Source organism: Oryctolagus cuniculus, chromosome 7, assembly GCF_051225735.1.
Source record: "Oryctolagus cuniculus isolate XC-2025 breed Fujian yellow rabbit chromosome 7, ASM5122573v1, whole genome shotgun sequence".
Classification (NCBI taxonomy): Eukaryota; Metazoa; Chordata; class Mammalia; order Lagomorpha; family Leporidae; genus Oryctolagus; species Oryctolagus cuniculus.
Window position 1 is genome coordinate 157156204 of NC_142873.1, and position 13165 is coordinate 157169368.

The following is a 13165-nucleotide window of genomic DNA, read 5'->3' on the forward strand; positions in this document are numbered from 1 at the left end:
TGAGACAGAAGCGGTATGACTGGTCAGATCTAAAACATTTACTCCCTGGCTTTTTTCAAACATTAGTTCCCCAAGCCCTGGTTTGGGGCGTGAGTGAGTGGCTAAGCGGCAGGGAGTGGGGGGCATGGGCATCAGCCCAGGGCCCAGAGGCTGGGGGTTCCATCACTCCCGGACCCTGAAATTATTAAGAATGAAGCCTGCCACACCGAGGGAGTGACAGCGAGCCAGGAAGGACAGCAGGCGAGGGGGCGCTCATCAAAGGTGTGGGGAGCAACTCGGACTAGACTAAGTTACTGGAATTAAGACTTATTCTATGCATCTGCTCTCCCACAATATGGCGCTGGGAGAGGAGTAAACAGCTTCTACACAGCTGCCTCCAGTTCGACCAGTAACCTGCAGGAGCTGATCCTGCTCCTGATTGGAGGAGAGCAGCGTACTCGGCGTGTGGGCAGCCGAGTTGGGATTGGTGGAAGAGGACTATAAAGGAGGAGAGCGACACCATGCACCAGGAACATCTATCTGAAGGAACACCTGTGCAGCCGGCCGGCGGTATGCCGCTCCCCCGCGGAAGTGGGGAAAGGGGCAGGGGGAGCCGCCCTTCCACGGAGGTGGAAGGGTCGGTAGCCAACCCGGGAAGAACCAGCAGCAAACCCAGGGAGGGCCGAGCAGACGAAAGAACAGCGCAGGGTCCTGTGTCGTTCCTCTGCGAAGAGGGGGAGCAACAAAAGGCAGCTGCAGTTGGGGGTCCTCGAGGGCCCCACAGAGCACAGCCCCGCCAGACTGCACTGGCTGTGACCCCATCTTCCCCGCACACTGGTGGCAGGTAGGCAGGCAGGACCCTGGGCAGACCCCAGGCAGCTCCAGGGATCCACACGTAAAACAAACAAAAGGTTTATTGATAAGCAGGAGTGATGTCCAGCATGCAGTGCAAACTCTCATTGTCTTGGATTCAACCCAAGCCTGGTAAACACTCCCAGAGGAGCCTCCTTCCAATTCAGGGCCGCCCGGCTCTGCTCAGCCACGCGGAGGAAGCCCGAGGCCCTCCCAGGACTGTCCACCAGGGGGCAGACGAGCTCCACCGCCAAGCAGAGCCCAGGGTGGGCAGAGACCAGGCCAGTGGGCTCTGACATCTTGATTCCAGGGTGGAAAACCCTCCTTGTCTCCATGGTAATGGCTTGGCTCTCCCACTTCCCATGGTTCAGCTGCCAAGTTCAAGTCCAGTAGAATTTGTCAACAAGGGACCTACGTACCTGAGATGGAGCTGGCCCCAAAGTCCTTTCCCTCCAGAACCTGGTCAAGGCCATTGGCAGGGCCCACATTTGCTGGTGGGGAGGGGCCGTGACTTTGGTGAGGAAGACTCCTTTGGCTAAACCATTGGCTTCAGCTGCTCCAGGACACAGCTGCGGGGCCGACTTGCAGCCCCTGGCATCCACCCGGGATCGTGGGGGGGGGGGGCGCACCCCATAGAGGCAGGAGGAAGTTACAAGCTGAGGTAGGTGGGGAGAGATGGCCGCCCCCCCTCCCAGCTCTCCAGTTCCTGGAATTCCTTGCTAGGAGCAGGTGAGGTCTTGGAAGGGCTCACAGGGCAGCCAGGGAGGAGGGGCTGGAGCCGGGGGTGCGCGGGGGTGAAGGCCAAAGGCAGAGGACGCAGACGGGGGCGAGGCGCTGGCGTGGGCAGCTCGGGTACCGCAGGGCACTCGCTTCTGCTTTGGTCCTCGCATCGCTACGTGCTAACACTGGAAGACTTCCGGCTGGAGGACGGTGGTTCTCACTCCAAGTGCAGGGGTAGGAGCTGGCAGTGGCGACGTTTGGAGGTGGTGCTTCCCATGGGCCGTCCCCGCGCACGGGAGTGCTGTCCTTTCTCCGCCCCAGCCAGCCCAGGGGGAGGGGAGGACACTCGCACCTCCTGAGGGCCAGGGCCAGGGCAGGGCCAGGAGTGGACAAAAGCCACCGCAGGTCCCAGAAGCCAAGTCTGCAGGTCCAGCTCTGTGCCGGCCACCGAGGGGCAGGGACTCACCCCGGGCTGTCTGTCGCACGCAGCCATGCCCCTTCCCATGGTGGCTCTGACAGGGCCAGCCCACCTCGGCGGTGACACGGCCCACACCGGCCTGGTTAGCTGGGCTTCCTGCCAGCGTCAGGTACGAGGAGCGGCAGGGACTTCTCGGGGCTCTGCAGCAGAGTCTCGGAGGCCCCCAGGTGGGACTGCAGGGGGCGCTCCTCCTGGGAGAAGGGCACCTGCTCGTCCACCGTGGGGCTGGTGTCTGTGTCCTCCCCCGTGGAGCTGGCCTGGGAGGCGCAGGGCGAGCCGTGGTCAGAGCCGCTGTAGACGTTCACGATGCACGTGACATTGACCTGGGTCCCGTGGCCACCGGGCAAGGACTCTGTTGGCACAGGATGGGATGGGGAAATTAATGAGGAGGGGGCCTGGAGGGCAGATGTCTTAGGGTCTGTCTGCTGCCCAGGGGGCAGAGGAAGACAGAGGGACTAGTGGCACAGTGGCTCAGGCCCTCCACTTGAGCATCCCATATCGGAGTGCTGGCTCAAGTCCCAGCTGCCCGGCTTCCAGTTCACTTCCTGCTCATGCGCCTGGGAAGGCAGCAGAAGGTGACTGGAGCCCTTGGGTCCCTGCACCCACATGGGAGACCCGGATGGAGCTCCAGGCTCCTGGCCCAGCCCTGGCTGCTGTGGCCACTTGGGGAGTGACCAGCAGAGGAAAGGTTTGTCTTTCAGTCTCTGTCACTCAAACAAGGAAACAAATCTCTCTTTAAAAAATAAAAAATAAAAAAAAATAAATAAAAAAAAAAAAAAAAAAAAAAAAACCAGACACACGGGAAAGCGCTCCGGGTCAGCAGCAGAAGCAGAGCGGCGGTGGGTGTGTTCTGTGTGACTTGGGCGAGTCACTTCCCCACCTCCCCAGCCCCAGTCATCCCAGGGGTGGGAGGAGCCAATGCCACAGAGCCGGGCGGGAGTCCACGTCACAGCACACTCGCCCCGCACGGGGCTGAGCCGCTTTCCCCGGCTGCCGCAGGGCCTGCCGGTCCCGGCCCCCGGCTGGCAGCGGTCATTGGCACGTTTTCTGCATGGCACGAGTGCCACGAGCAGGGCCACCTCCGGTCTGTGAATTTCAGACGTCAGCCCTGAAGTTGCCTGCACTCTTCCCATGCCCCTTTCCCCGACGGAGAGCTGCCTCTGGTGTCACAAGTCTGGGGCTCCTGCGTGGGGTCTGCGACCCTTTGCCTCATCTCCCAGGCTGGGCTGGGACGCCCGGTGTTTGCAGCCTGACGAGTCCAGCTTTGGTACCCACTCTGCCTCCATCGTCTTGGCCAAGCCACCTAACTTCCCGGAGCCTCAGTGTGCTCAGCTGTAAAATGGGTACAAGGACCCTGCCCATCTCCTTGTAGGCAAAGAGAGCCTTGTCTTGTTCACTGCTCCGGAGACCGGGGATGGGAGCCAGGGCTGAGTGCCAGCTGCTGCTCCCGACCCCCCGCGGGGCAGACACCGCAGACCCCACTCCTGACTGCGCCCCTCCTCGCCATGCTCCCCTCACCGCCACCTCCCCCGCTGCTTGGGCCCAGAGCCTGGGGCCCCTCTCTCTGTCACGTTCCACAACCCATGCATCGGCAATTCTCAATTCCCGTCTAACTTCTAAGGACCGCGCCAACTTCCCATCTGCCCTGCCACAGTCCGAGCAAGCCTCCGCCCATTTCCAGCCTCCGCCCACCCCTCTGCGGTCAGCTCCCCGCCTGCGGCCAGGGCCTGCCCTTTATTTACTTAAATGTTGGAATTAATACAGAGAGAACACATTCTATGCATTCCATAGGTGCAGTTCCAGGAAGAAGACCACCTGCTCTCACCCCCCTGCTCCCAGCAACCCCCTCCCTCCCTCCCTTCTCCACCAGTTTTTGCACAGGCAGATCTTTAATCCACGCCATCCTCAGAGGCTTAATCTGTCACTGATCATAACATTCAACAAGCGAAAAAGTAGGAAGACCACAGCTCCACGGGGGTCTAGACAAGCTAAACGCGAGAACCCAATCCCAAAGGGGCCATTTCATTCCTAGCCTTCTTCTGCATTCTGTTCTAGCTGCCACACTGCAGAGAAAGCGTATGACACGTTCTTTTCTGAGACCGGCAGAGCCCACCCTTTGAAGCTGGGCAGATCGCTCCCTCGGCTGCCCAGGAGACCCGTCCTCGCCGCAGCCCACGAGCCCTGCCCAGCCTTCTCCACCCCTCCCCTGCTGCCCCAAGCTCTTAGCTGGGCTCCTGCCAGCCACACTCGCCTCCCTGCAGCTCCTGGAGCCCCAGGGCCTTTGCATGTTCTATCCGGGTCCCTCCACCGGGGGCGCTCTTCCCTCTCACATGCTCACCCTCTTCTGTCACTCAGGCCTCAGCTCAGAGGTCCTGCCTCCAAGAAGCCTCCCTGGCTTCCCTCTTCAGAGGTCCCACCCATTATGCCTGGGGCCCTCCCCAGCTCGGCGAGCTCCAGGGCCCCTGACTCCGGGGTCACTTACTGTGGCTTGTGCACCAGACCCTGGCCAGGAAGCTGGTGACGTGCCTGTTCCCCGCCATGTCCCTAGTGCCCCTCACATGGGTAAAAACAAGCCTGCAGGAATGCTTACTTCCTGCTGGTGGTAGTGGATTTAAGCAAATTGGCTGCCAACACTTAAAATCCCAGCCTTTACATTTTAAAAATATGGATTTTGGCCGGCGCCGCGGCTCACTAGGCTAATCCTCCACCTAGCGGCGCCGGCACACCGGGTTCTAGTCCCGGTCGGGGCACCCGATTCTGTCCCAGTTGCCCCTCTTCCAGGCCAGCTCTCTGCTGTGGCCAGGGAGTGCAGTGGATGCAGTGGAGGATGGCCCAGGTGCTTGGGCCCTGCACCCCATGGGAGACCAGGAGAAGCACCTGGCTCCTGGTTCCTGCCATCGGATCAGCGCGGTGCGCCGGCCGCGGCGGCCATTGGAGGGTGAACCAACGGCAAAGGAAGACCTTTCTCTCTGTCTCTCTCTCTCACTGTCCACTCTGCCTGTTAAAAAAAAAAAAAATGGATTTTGGAGTGGGCATCTGGCTTCCCTGAAGACTGGCGTGGCTTGGAGGTTACGATGCCCGTGTCTCATCAGTTTCCGGCTCCGGCTCCGGCTCCGGCCAGTGTGGACCCTGGGAGGCTGCGGCGATGGCTTGAGGGGTTGAGTCCCTGCCACCCACTGGCTCCTGGCTCCAGCCCCTGGCCGTTGTGGGCATTTGAGGAGCAAACTGGGAGATGGGAGGTCTCTTGTCTCTTCTCTCTCTGTCCCTCCGACAATCTTTTTTTTTTTTTTTTAAAGATTTATTTATTTATTTATTTGAAAGAGTTACACAGAAAGAGTGAGAGAGAGAGAGAGAGGTCTTTCATCCACTGGTTCACTCCCCAGTTGGCCACAACAGCTGCAGCTGCACTGATCCGAAGCCAGGAGCCAGGAGCCAGGAGCCTCCTCTGGGTCTCCCACATGGGTACAGGGGCCCAAGGACTTGGGCCATCTTCTACTGCTTTCCCAGGCCATAGAAGAGAGCTGGATCAGAAGTGGAGCAGCTGGGACTCGAACCGGCGCCCATAAGGGATGCTGGCACTGCAGGAGGTGGCTTTACCCGCTATGCCACAGTGCCGGCCCCTCTTTTAAAGTCTGGATTTATGGCCTTGGGGGTGGGATGTGGGCCGTCTGGCTGTGGTGGGCTCATGTCCCTGAAGCAGTTGGCAGGAGAGACTCAGGGGGCAGCACACCCCACCTTCCCGCCCGGCCCCTGCCGCCTTGTTTTCTAACAGCTGGTGAGAAAGGAGTTGATGCCATCAGTGGGACACGGACATGCGAGGCCGGACATACAGCAGCCCCTCAAAACGGAGCTGCTGCCGCGGCCACCCCAGGGACCTGCTGGGTGTCCCGCAGTAACTGTTGGCTTCCCGGCCCTCCCCCAGCCCCACCCGCCTCTGAGCCCAGGACCCTGGGGGACGGGGCGGTGCTGGCGATCTGCTGTGCTCAGAACAGCCCCCAAAGAGGGCAGAGGGCGGAGGGCTGAAAGAACAGGGCCGGAAAGAAATTTCCAACCTGAGCCTCCGCCGCACCCAAATGTCACCCAAAGCCACCATGGCCTTTGCACATGGTAAATGAGCCATCGCGGGGGCGGGGGCGGGGGCGGACCACGAAGGGCACTGGGGTCGACACATGCCTGCCACAGAGAGAGTCGGGAGGGGTAGGAGGGAGAGAGGGGGAGAGCAGAGGCCAGGGAGGCAGGTGAGCAGACCAGGGGAGGGGAGGGAGGAGAATTCATGGTCAAGGTCCTTTCCAGGCCCAAGGAGAGGCCTCACCAGGACAGCGGGGGGACAGGAAGAGCTGACAAAGCCGAAAGACAAATCTGAGAGTTGGACAGACCAAGAGCTGATTCTCAGGATGCAGTCATTCATTCTGCAGATGCCTAATGCATTCATTCATTCATTCCACTGCTGCGTTCCGGGCACTGGCCTAGCTCTCCCTCAGGCTAGGGTGATGGGCATCAAGACATCATGCCGCTGAGGGTGGGTGGGCAGGCCATTCGTGGGCAGCCAGGCGCCAGCTGGGAGAGGGTAATGTGGGCAGAGGGACCGCCTGTGTGCAGCATGGGAGGGCAGGGGCGGAGCATGTGAGTGTGCGGAGGGACGGCGGCAGCTGTCAGTCCTGGCCGGGCGGAGGCCCCCAGGGAGCCTGGCGCCACTCAGGTGCCAAGCAGAAGCCCTGGTTCACAGCCCTGCCCAGGAGGTGCCACGCTCATCTCTCACTGAAGAAAAAAGGAAGGAAGGAAGGAAAGAAGGGAGGGAGGAAAATTTGCATCAGAGCAGCGGGGGGTGGGGGGCAGATGCAGAATGACCCAAGGTCATGGTCTTTCCAGGAGGACTCAGTCCCAGCACTGCAGGGTGAGGGGGAGATACAGGCCAGCAGACTTGACCTCTGAGCTACAAAACAAACCCAAGGTAACCCCAGGATTTCTGGGGGGGCCCATACAGAGGCCCCCCTCCCATGTGGGCCCCGGAGATACTAACCAGCAGTGACACCTGTCACAGCCCAGGTGCAGAGCGAAGAGCAGGCTGTGGAAGCAGGCAGGCACCCACAGCCTGGGCCCGGGACCACAGGCTGCAGGGAGCGCGCCCTGGGGGCTTCACTTCTCCATCTCTGACTCCAGGGCTTGCAGCCCGCCAGCCAGGGGCGATTCCTGGCTCTACTTACTAGCCATATGCCCTTGAACCAGTCAGGTAACCCCTGGGGGCCTCCATCCCCCCTTCCATGCGGTGGGAGAGTGACAGCCGCTACTACTGAAGTGCAGGGTAATTTTATGCACAGAAAGGACTTAGCCTAGCGCTGGACGCACCCTGCCCCGGCAGCAAGTAATCACTATTATTGTGGTTGTTATCCTCAGCGGCTAAGTGCAGCCCTGGGCCTGTGGATTCAGGGACAGGGGAGCTGATCCAGGCTTACAGGAGTGGCCCAGGTTGCTGCGGGAGAGTGGAGGGGACAGACAACGCAGAGGCCAAGGCTGGAGCGCAAGCCAAGGGCAGCTAGTGCAGTGAGGCCCTGGAGGAGATGGCGAAGACAGAAGACAGGAAACACAGACGGCCCCCGTTTCTCAACTGTCCAACCGAGCAAAGCCGCCTGCATTTGAAATCCTGCTGAAAACACTGGATTTGGCTCTTTTCTCCCACCCGCAGCACACGGCCTGACCCCCTCTCCATGCCGGCAGCAGTGGTGAATGCAACCGCCAGTCACCCAGCAGTCTCGGGGGAGACAGGCAGGTGCGGCAGCTACAGCGCGTTGGGTTGCTAAGCCAGAACGCGCGGCAGGTGCATAGCTTAGGGCACTGAATGCGTTCTTTGTCTCCAGTGTTTTCTGCTTGCAATGGCATTAACAGGACGCGACCCTCATCTGAAGTCCAAAGGGGGCAAGGGATAAAGCCAGGCCTGCTCCCGTGTCTCACCTGGGCTCGTGCAGCTGGCCTGGGCTTCCCCGGACCCGGGAGCCTTCTCCACACCTGGTGCCGCCGGCTGGTTCCTGGTGGGCGCCCTCCTGTCCGTGGCGCTGGCCGAACTCTCCAGGGAGCTGCTGCTGGAGCTTGGTGCCGTGGTCAGCAGGTGCTGCTGCTCGAGGCCAGGTGCACTGCGGGCCTTATCGGCAGGCAGGTGAGGCTGGGGGAGCAGGAGAGCGCGCTCAGCCCAGCCGCCCCTCCCCACCCCCTGCCGGCCCCTCTGCTGGCAGCTGAGTGGCTCATATTCAGAGACTGCCAACTTGGTGGAGGGAGAGGGGAGGCCACATTCACACCCTCGGTGCTGGGCAGCAGCTGGGCTCTGCAGCACGCCTCGGAGGGGACACTCGTGTGCAGGCCACCAGGCAGCAACTGCCCCTGCCATTGTCACTGAACTGAGCCTGGAAATGTGGATGGCAGGACAAAGAGAACCGGGCTGGGAGTCCAGAAACACTGCTGTGTGACCTCGGGCAAGCCACTTTCCCTCTCTGTGCCGCTTGTTTTGTCAGCAAACCCAGCAGCTGAAAGCAGCCTACCTGATTTCAGAAGCCCTGGTTCAACCCAGGCATGGAGCCCCCCACCCCACCCCTACCCCCACCCCCGAGCTGAGCTGAGCTTTTCCCCAGCGCAGGAGTTGTCCTTGGAGGGTGAGTCTGCCCCCTGTCTCCGGGGGCACTGGACAATATCTGGGGTCAGCTGTGGCTGTCACTACTTGGGTGGGGGTGCTGCTGGCACCCAGTGAACGGAGGCTGGCGACATTTCTGAGCAGGACAAGCGCCCAGAACGATCGGCCATCTAACCCCAAACGCCCAGGGCTCGAGACGCCTGCTCTCATGGGACAGGGAGAGAAGGCTTTCTCTTAGAGAAAGTGGGCAGAGGAAAAGCAAACCGTGCCCTGCCTGTGGGGTGTGAGGGGACACCCCGCCACAGAGGCCGGCCGGGGTGCGAGGCCCTGTCCCACTTCTCTTGTAGCAAGGAGTGTAGGCACGCGACACGGCCCTGGCCGAGGAGCCGCCAGCCATGTACCCAGGGCTCCCGCTGACACGGCCACTGTGGCCATTTGCTGCCTTCCTCCAGCCTCAGCCCTAGAGGTCATGTAATGGAGTGACGTCGGGGCCGGCGCTGTGGCATAGCGGGCAAAGCCACCGCCTGCAGTGCCGACATCCCATATGGGTGCCGGTTCTAGTCCCGGCTGCTCCACTTCCGATCCAGCTCTCTGCTGTGGCCTGGGAAAGCAGTGGAAGATGGCCCAAGTCCTGGGGCCCCTGCACCCGTGTGGGAGACTCTGAAGAAGCGCCCAGTTCCTGGCGTCGAATCAGCCATCTAGAGAGTGGACCAGCGGATGGAAGACCTCTCTCCCTCTCTCTCTGCCTCTGCCTCTCTCTCTCTCCCCCTCTCTCTCTGCCTCTCTGCAACTCTGCCTTTCATCCCCTCTGACACGGCGCCACAGCAAGAGAACAAAAGCCAACTGGGCAAAGGAGGCAGAGCCCGGGACCCCGTGGGCATCACAGGATCCATCCAGCCTGACCCAGAGCTGCCGGCACGGCCGCCTAGAATCGAGAAGTCCTCTTCTCTCAAGTCCCCTAAGTTTTCTGCCGCTCGCAGCCGAATGCCTTCCTGGCGGAGCAGGCACAAAACGCGCGGATACAGCATCGCTGACCTGTTTCTCACCCAATTCCTTCCTACTCCCAGCTTTACAAACCGGAGCAAAGCTGAGCTGCTTTGATTGAAGTGGGGGTGGGACCTACACCCCGAACCCCAGGGCGACTTCCCAGGGTCCCCTGTGGAGCACCAGGGAACCCCAGAACCTGGGTGCAGACTGCAGTCCGTGAGGACGTGCTCCGAAGCAACACAGCAGAGACAGGGAGGGAATGCACAGCGGGGCGAGCTGGGCGGAGCCAGCCGGAGCCACGAGCGGTTTCAGGCATGCCCAAGTACGTGCTGCGAATGCCTGACCACGTGACACTCTGAGTCCTTGACCTCTAACACCACCAAGTCCCCTCCTCTCTCTCTCTCTCCTGGCATTTCACACCCACAGGTCCCTATGACTCACTCTTGGCCTCATGCTGCCACTGCCACCGCCACCCCACCCTGAACAGACCAACCTACAGCAGGGAGGAGCCCCGGGGCAGAGGGAGGAGGGGCGCGGGACACTCACCGCCTTGGCTTCTCTCTGCAGGCAGGGCAGCTTCCCTACAAAGGGGACAGAGGGGACAAGTCAGGGAGCGCGACTTCCCAGGGCAGGGCCCAAGCCCAGTCACGGAGTCGGCCCAGCCCGGGGCAAGCAATCGCCTTCCAGACAAGCCCTGTAGAAGCCGGCACCCAACTCCTGAGCTGGGCCACTACCCCCACCAATCGCTGGCCCCGCCCTTGCTCATACTGGGCCCTCTGCTTCGGGGGTCCTCTCTTCACTGCACACCCTCCACAGTCAGAGGCCACTGCTCCAGGAGGCCTGAGTGCCCCCGCCCCCGCCCCTGCTCCCTGGATGGGAATCCTGACCCTGACAACCCAACTCTGGGACAACCCCGACCACATCTTGCCGAGAACAGCTAAGCTGGCTGAAGTGCCTGCCACCCAGACTCGGTGCACACACCCAGGCCCATCACTGCCCGGCCCGACCGACAGGAGATGCCCGGCAAAGGGTCCCGAAGGAAAGCAGGAAGGAACGGGGTCTCACTTTTCTTCTGGGACAGGATGACAATGTTCACCAGTCCTATCATTAGCAGGCCCAAGACTGTCACACCCACAATCAGTCCTAGGAAAAAAAGGGGGGATCAGTTGAGATTCTGTCCTCAAAGCATCCAAGACCCTAAGTCAAAGCATCACATTATTATTATTATTATTATTATTATTATTATTATTATTTTGCCAGGCAGAGTTAGACAGTGAGAGTCCGCTGCCCTCCCGGGCCACAGCAGAGAGCTGGACTGGAAGAGAAGCAACCGGGACAGAATCCGGCGCCCCGACCGGGACTAGAACCCGGGGTGCCGGCACCGCAAGGCAGAGGATTAGCCTAGCGAGCCGCGGCGCCAGCCGAAGCATCACACTATTAACACATCACCCTGAGATGCACAGTCAAGGAGAACGGAGGGGCCCATTTCCAAACCCCCAATAGCTGGCTGACGGGCAGGATCTATGATACCGAAGTCCCGTATGTGCCTCGCCAGGCCCCAGCCATGATACTTGAGTGTGTGGCTAACACAGGACTTGTTGGTCCGTGAGCACTGACCAAGACCACCAAGCTGTATGAGGGGCAGTGCAAAGTCAGTCTGCAAACTTGGCAATGAAAGGTAGACACCGACATAGCCTGGGCCGAGATTCCAGCAAGAGCAGCAGGCACTTTATCCACGAGTGTGCAGGGACACATTGTCCAACTGAAGGGGTACCCCCAGGGGTAGATTGGCCCCTTGATTAAAGAGAGAGAGAGAGAGTGAGAGAGAGAGAGAGAGAGAGTGGGAGGGAGGGAGGGAGAGAGGGAGGGAGGGAGAAAGAGACTCAAACAGCTGCAAAAAGCAAACTGAAACACTGCAGGGGTCGGGCACGTAAAGTCGCTGACCCAAGGTGGCTGGGCTGTTGCTGGCGAGGGGCAGGCCCAGGCCACGGTGTCTTAGATCCTGGTGCCAAGCGAACATGTTAGTGGGCCAGACGGGGGCCAAGGGCCCCCAGTTTGAGACCTCTGGCCTGACACCGTCCTAACCCAGAAGGGAAGCCGGGAGGCGAGCTGGCTAAGCCCGCAGTCTTCTCAGGCGACCGGGTGCACCGGAAACTCAGCCTGGAGAACATGTCCACCTGAGGCCAAACCCTGGCCCATCTCTGCTCATCCAGGAACTCGGGGCGAGCGCCAAGCCATGGGAGGAGCTGGTCTCACCACCACCTGTACCCCAGGACACAGCACAGGGTCTGGCCCCAGGGGACTCTGGGGAAGACAACGTGGGGTGGGGGTGGGGGGAGCCCTCTGTGACTTACCCACGGGAAGAGAGATGCTGTCTGTGCGGAGCCCCTCGGTCGGGGGGCTGGGGCCCATCGGGAGCAGGAAGGAGGGCTCTGTGCTGGGCCCCGGTGTTGGTCCCACGTGTTGGGATGTCATGGACGCTGGCCGGGGCGTGCGGGCTGCCCCCAGGGCCACCCTTGGGGGTGGGGACACAGATGTAGACTGCATTCGCACTGGAGTTGCCAGGGACGGCCGCCAAGTGACAGCTGCGGGGAGGAGGTGGCTTGGTCAGGTGACAAGGGCAGCAGTGGGGGAGGTGGAGGGGGCAGGGAGTGAGTCTATGTGCCAGGCCCTCTGTCAGGACTGCCCGCTACACCCCACCCAGTCTGGACTCCAAGGGCACAGCGCCTGCTCACTACGGTCAGAGACAGCGGGCCGGGCCCTGGACACAGCTGCTCTATGTCTCGGATCCCACAGTCGCCCGGGGACAGCACCCTCCCCCTGCCATCAGGGGCGCAGCCACTCATGTCCGGTGGGGCCTGCAGGTATCCGTGGATGAGGTCATGTCAGAGAATGTCCCTGGGGGCAGGGGGCGCAGACCACGTCCCACGCTGCCGTCCCTTCAAGGGAAAAGTGAGAGACTGAAGACAACTCGGCCGTGCGGGGGGACGGGTGAGCCTCGGCCCTGGAGCTGGGGGAGGTCTGCGGGGCCCGAGGACCCCTGCCTGCTCTGCTGCCCCTTAACATGCACACACACATGTACACGTGCACACACGCACACGCAACCAGACTCCGGGGTTCTATGGATGCATCACCCAATGCTCCAGCAGCTTACGGCTTAGTCTGATCCCTCTTGGATCCCCACCCAGGCCCTAGTACACAGCAGGTGCCTAATCAGGAGTGCTAGAGGAAAGAACGGATGATAGGCGGGGGCGGTGGTTGGGCAGCAAGCACCTGGCCACTGCTGACAGTGTTCCCAGGCTGGGCTGACGGGCTGATGTCCACGAAGGAGAGCCCCAGGGGGTCCCCAGGGACCACTGCCACAGCCCCAGTACCTTGCTTGGCAACACCGGAGCCAGGGCGGGACTTGCGCAGTGGCGCACACAGCCGGCAGCCTTCCTGCCTCCCCAGCATGCAGTACCAGCCTGGCCCGCAGGTGCAGATCCGGTTCTGTTTCCTGGTGCAGGCTTGGATTTCTACTTGATCTGGGG

At 61.2% G+C, this 13165-nt stretch overlaps 1 protein-coding gene across 3 annotated transcripts in view; it reads right to left on the reverse strand.

Annotated features, from left to right (window-relative positions):
* Nucleotides 1-875: 875 nt before the first annotated feature.
* Nucleotides 876-13165, reverse strand: part of TNFRSF1B (TNF receptor superfamily member 1B) — a 30811-nt gene continuing 18521 nt past the window's right edge. For all 3 annotated transcript variants that reach the window (XM_017337588.4, XM_089299270.1, XM_089299269.1), the window contains exons 4-9: nucleotides 13010-13159; nucleotides 11990-12220; nucleotides 10701-10778; nucleotides 10182-10216; nucleotides 7979-8186; nucleotides 876-2381 (exon numbers count right to left, since the gene is read on the reverse strand). In XM_017337588.4, coding sequence (XP_017193077.3) covers nucleotides 2113-2381; nucleotides 7979-8186; nucleotides 10182-10216; nucleotides 10701-10778; nucleotides 11990-12220; nucleotides 13010-13159 — 971 coding nt within the window. In that variant the 3' untranslated portion in view covers nucleotides 876-2112. The remainder of the gene's footprint in view (nucleotides 2382-7978; nucleotides 8187-10181; nucleotides 10217-10700; nucleotides 10779-11989; nucleotides 12221-13009; nucleotides 13160-13165) is intronic.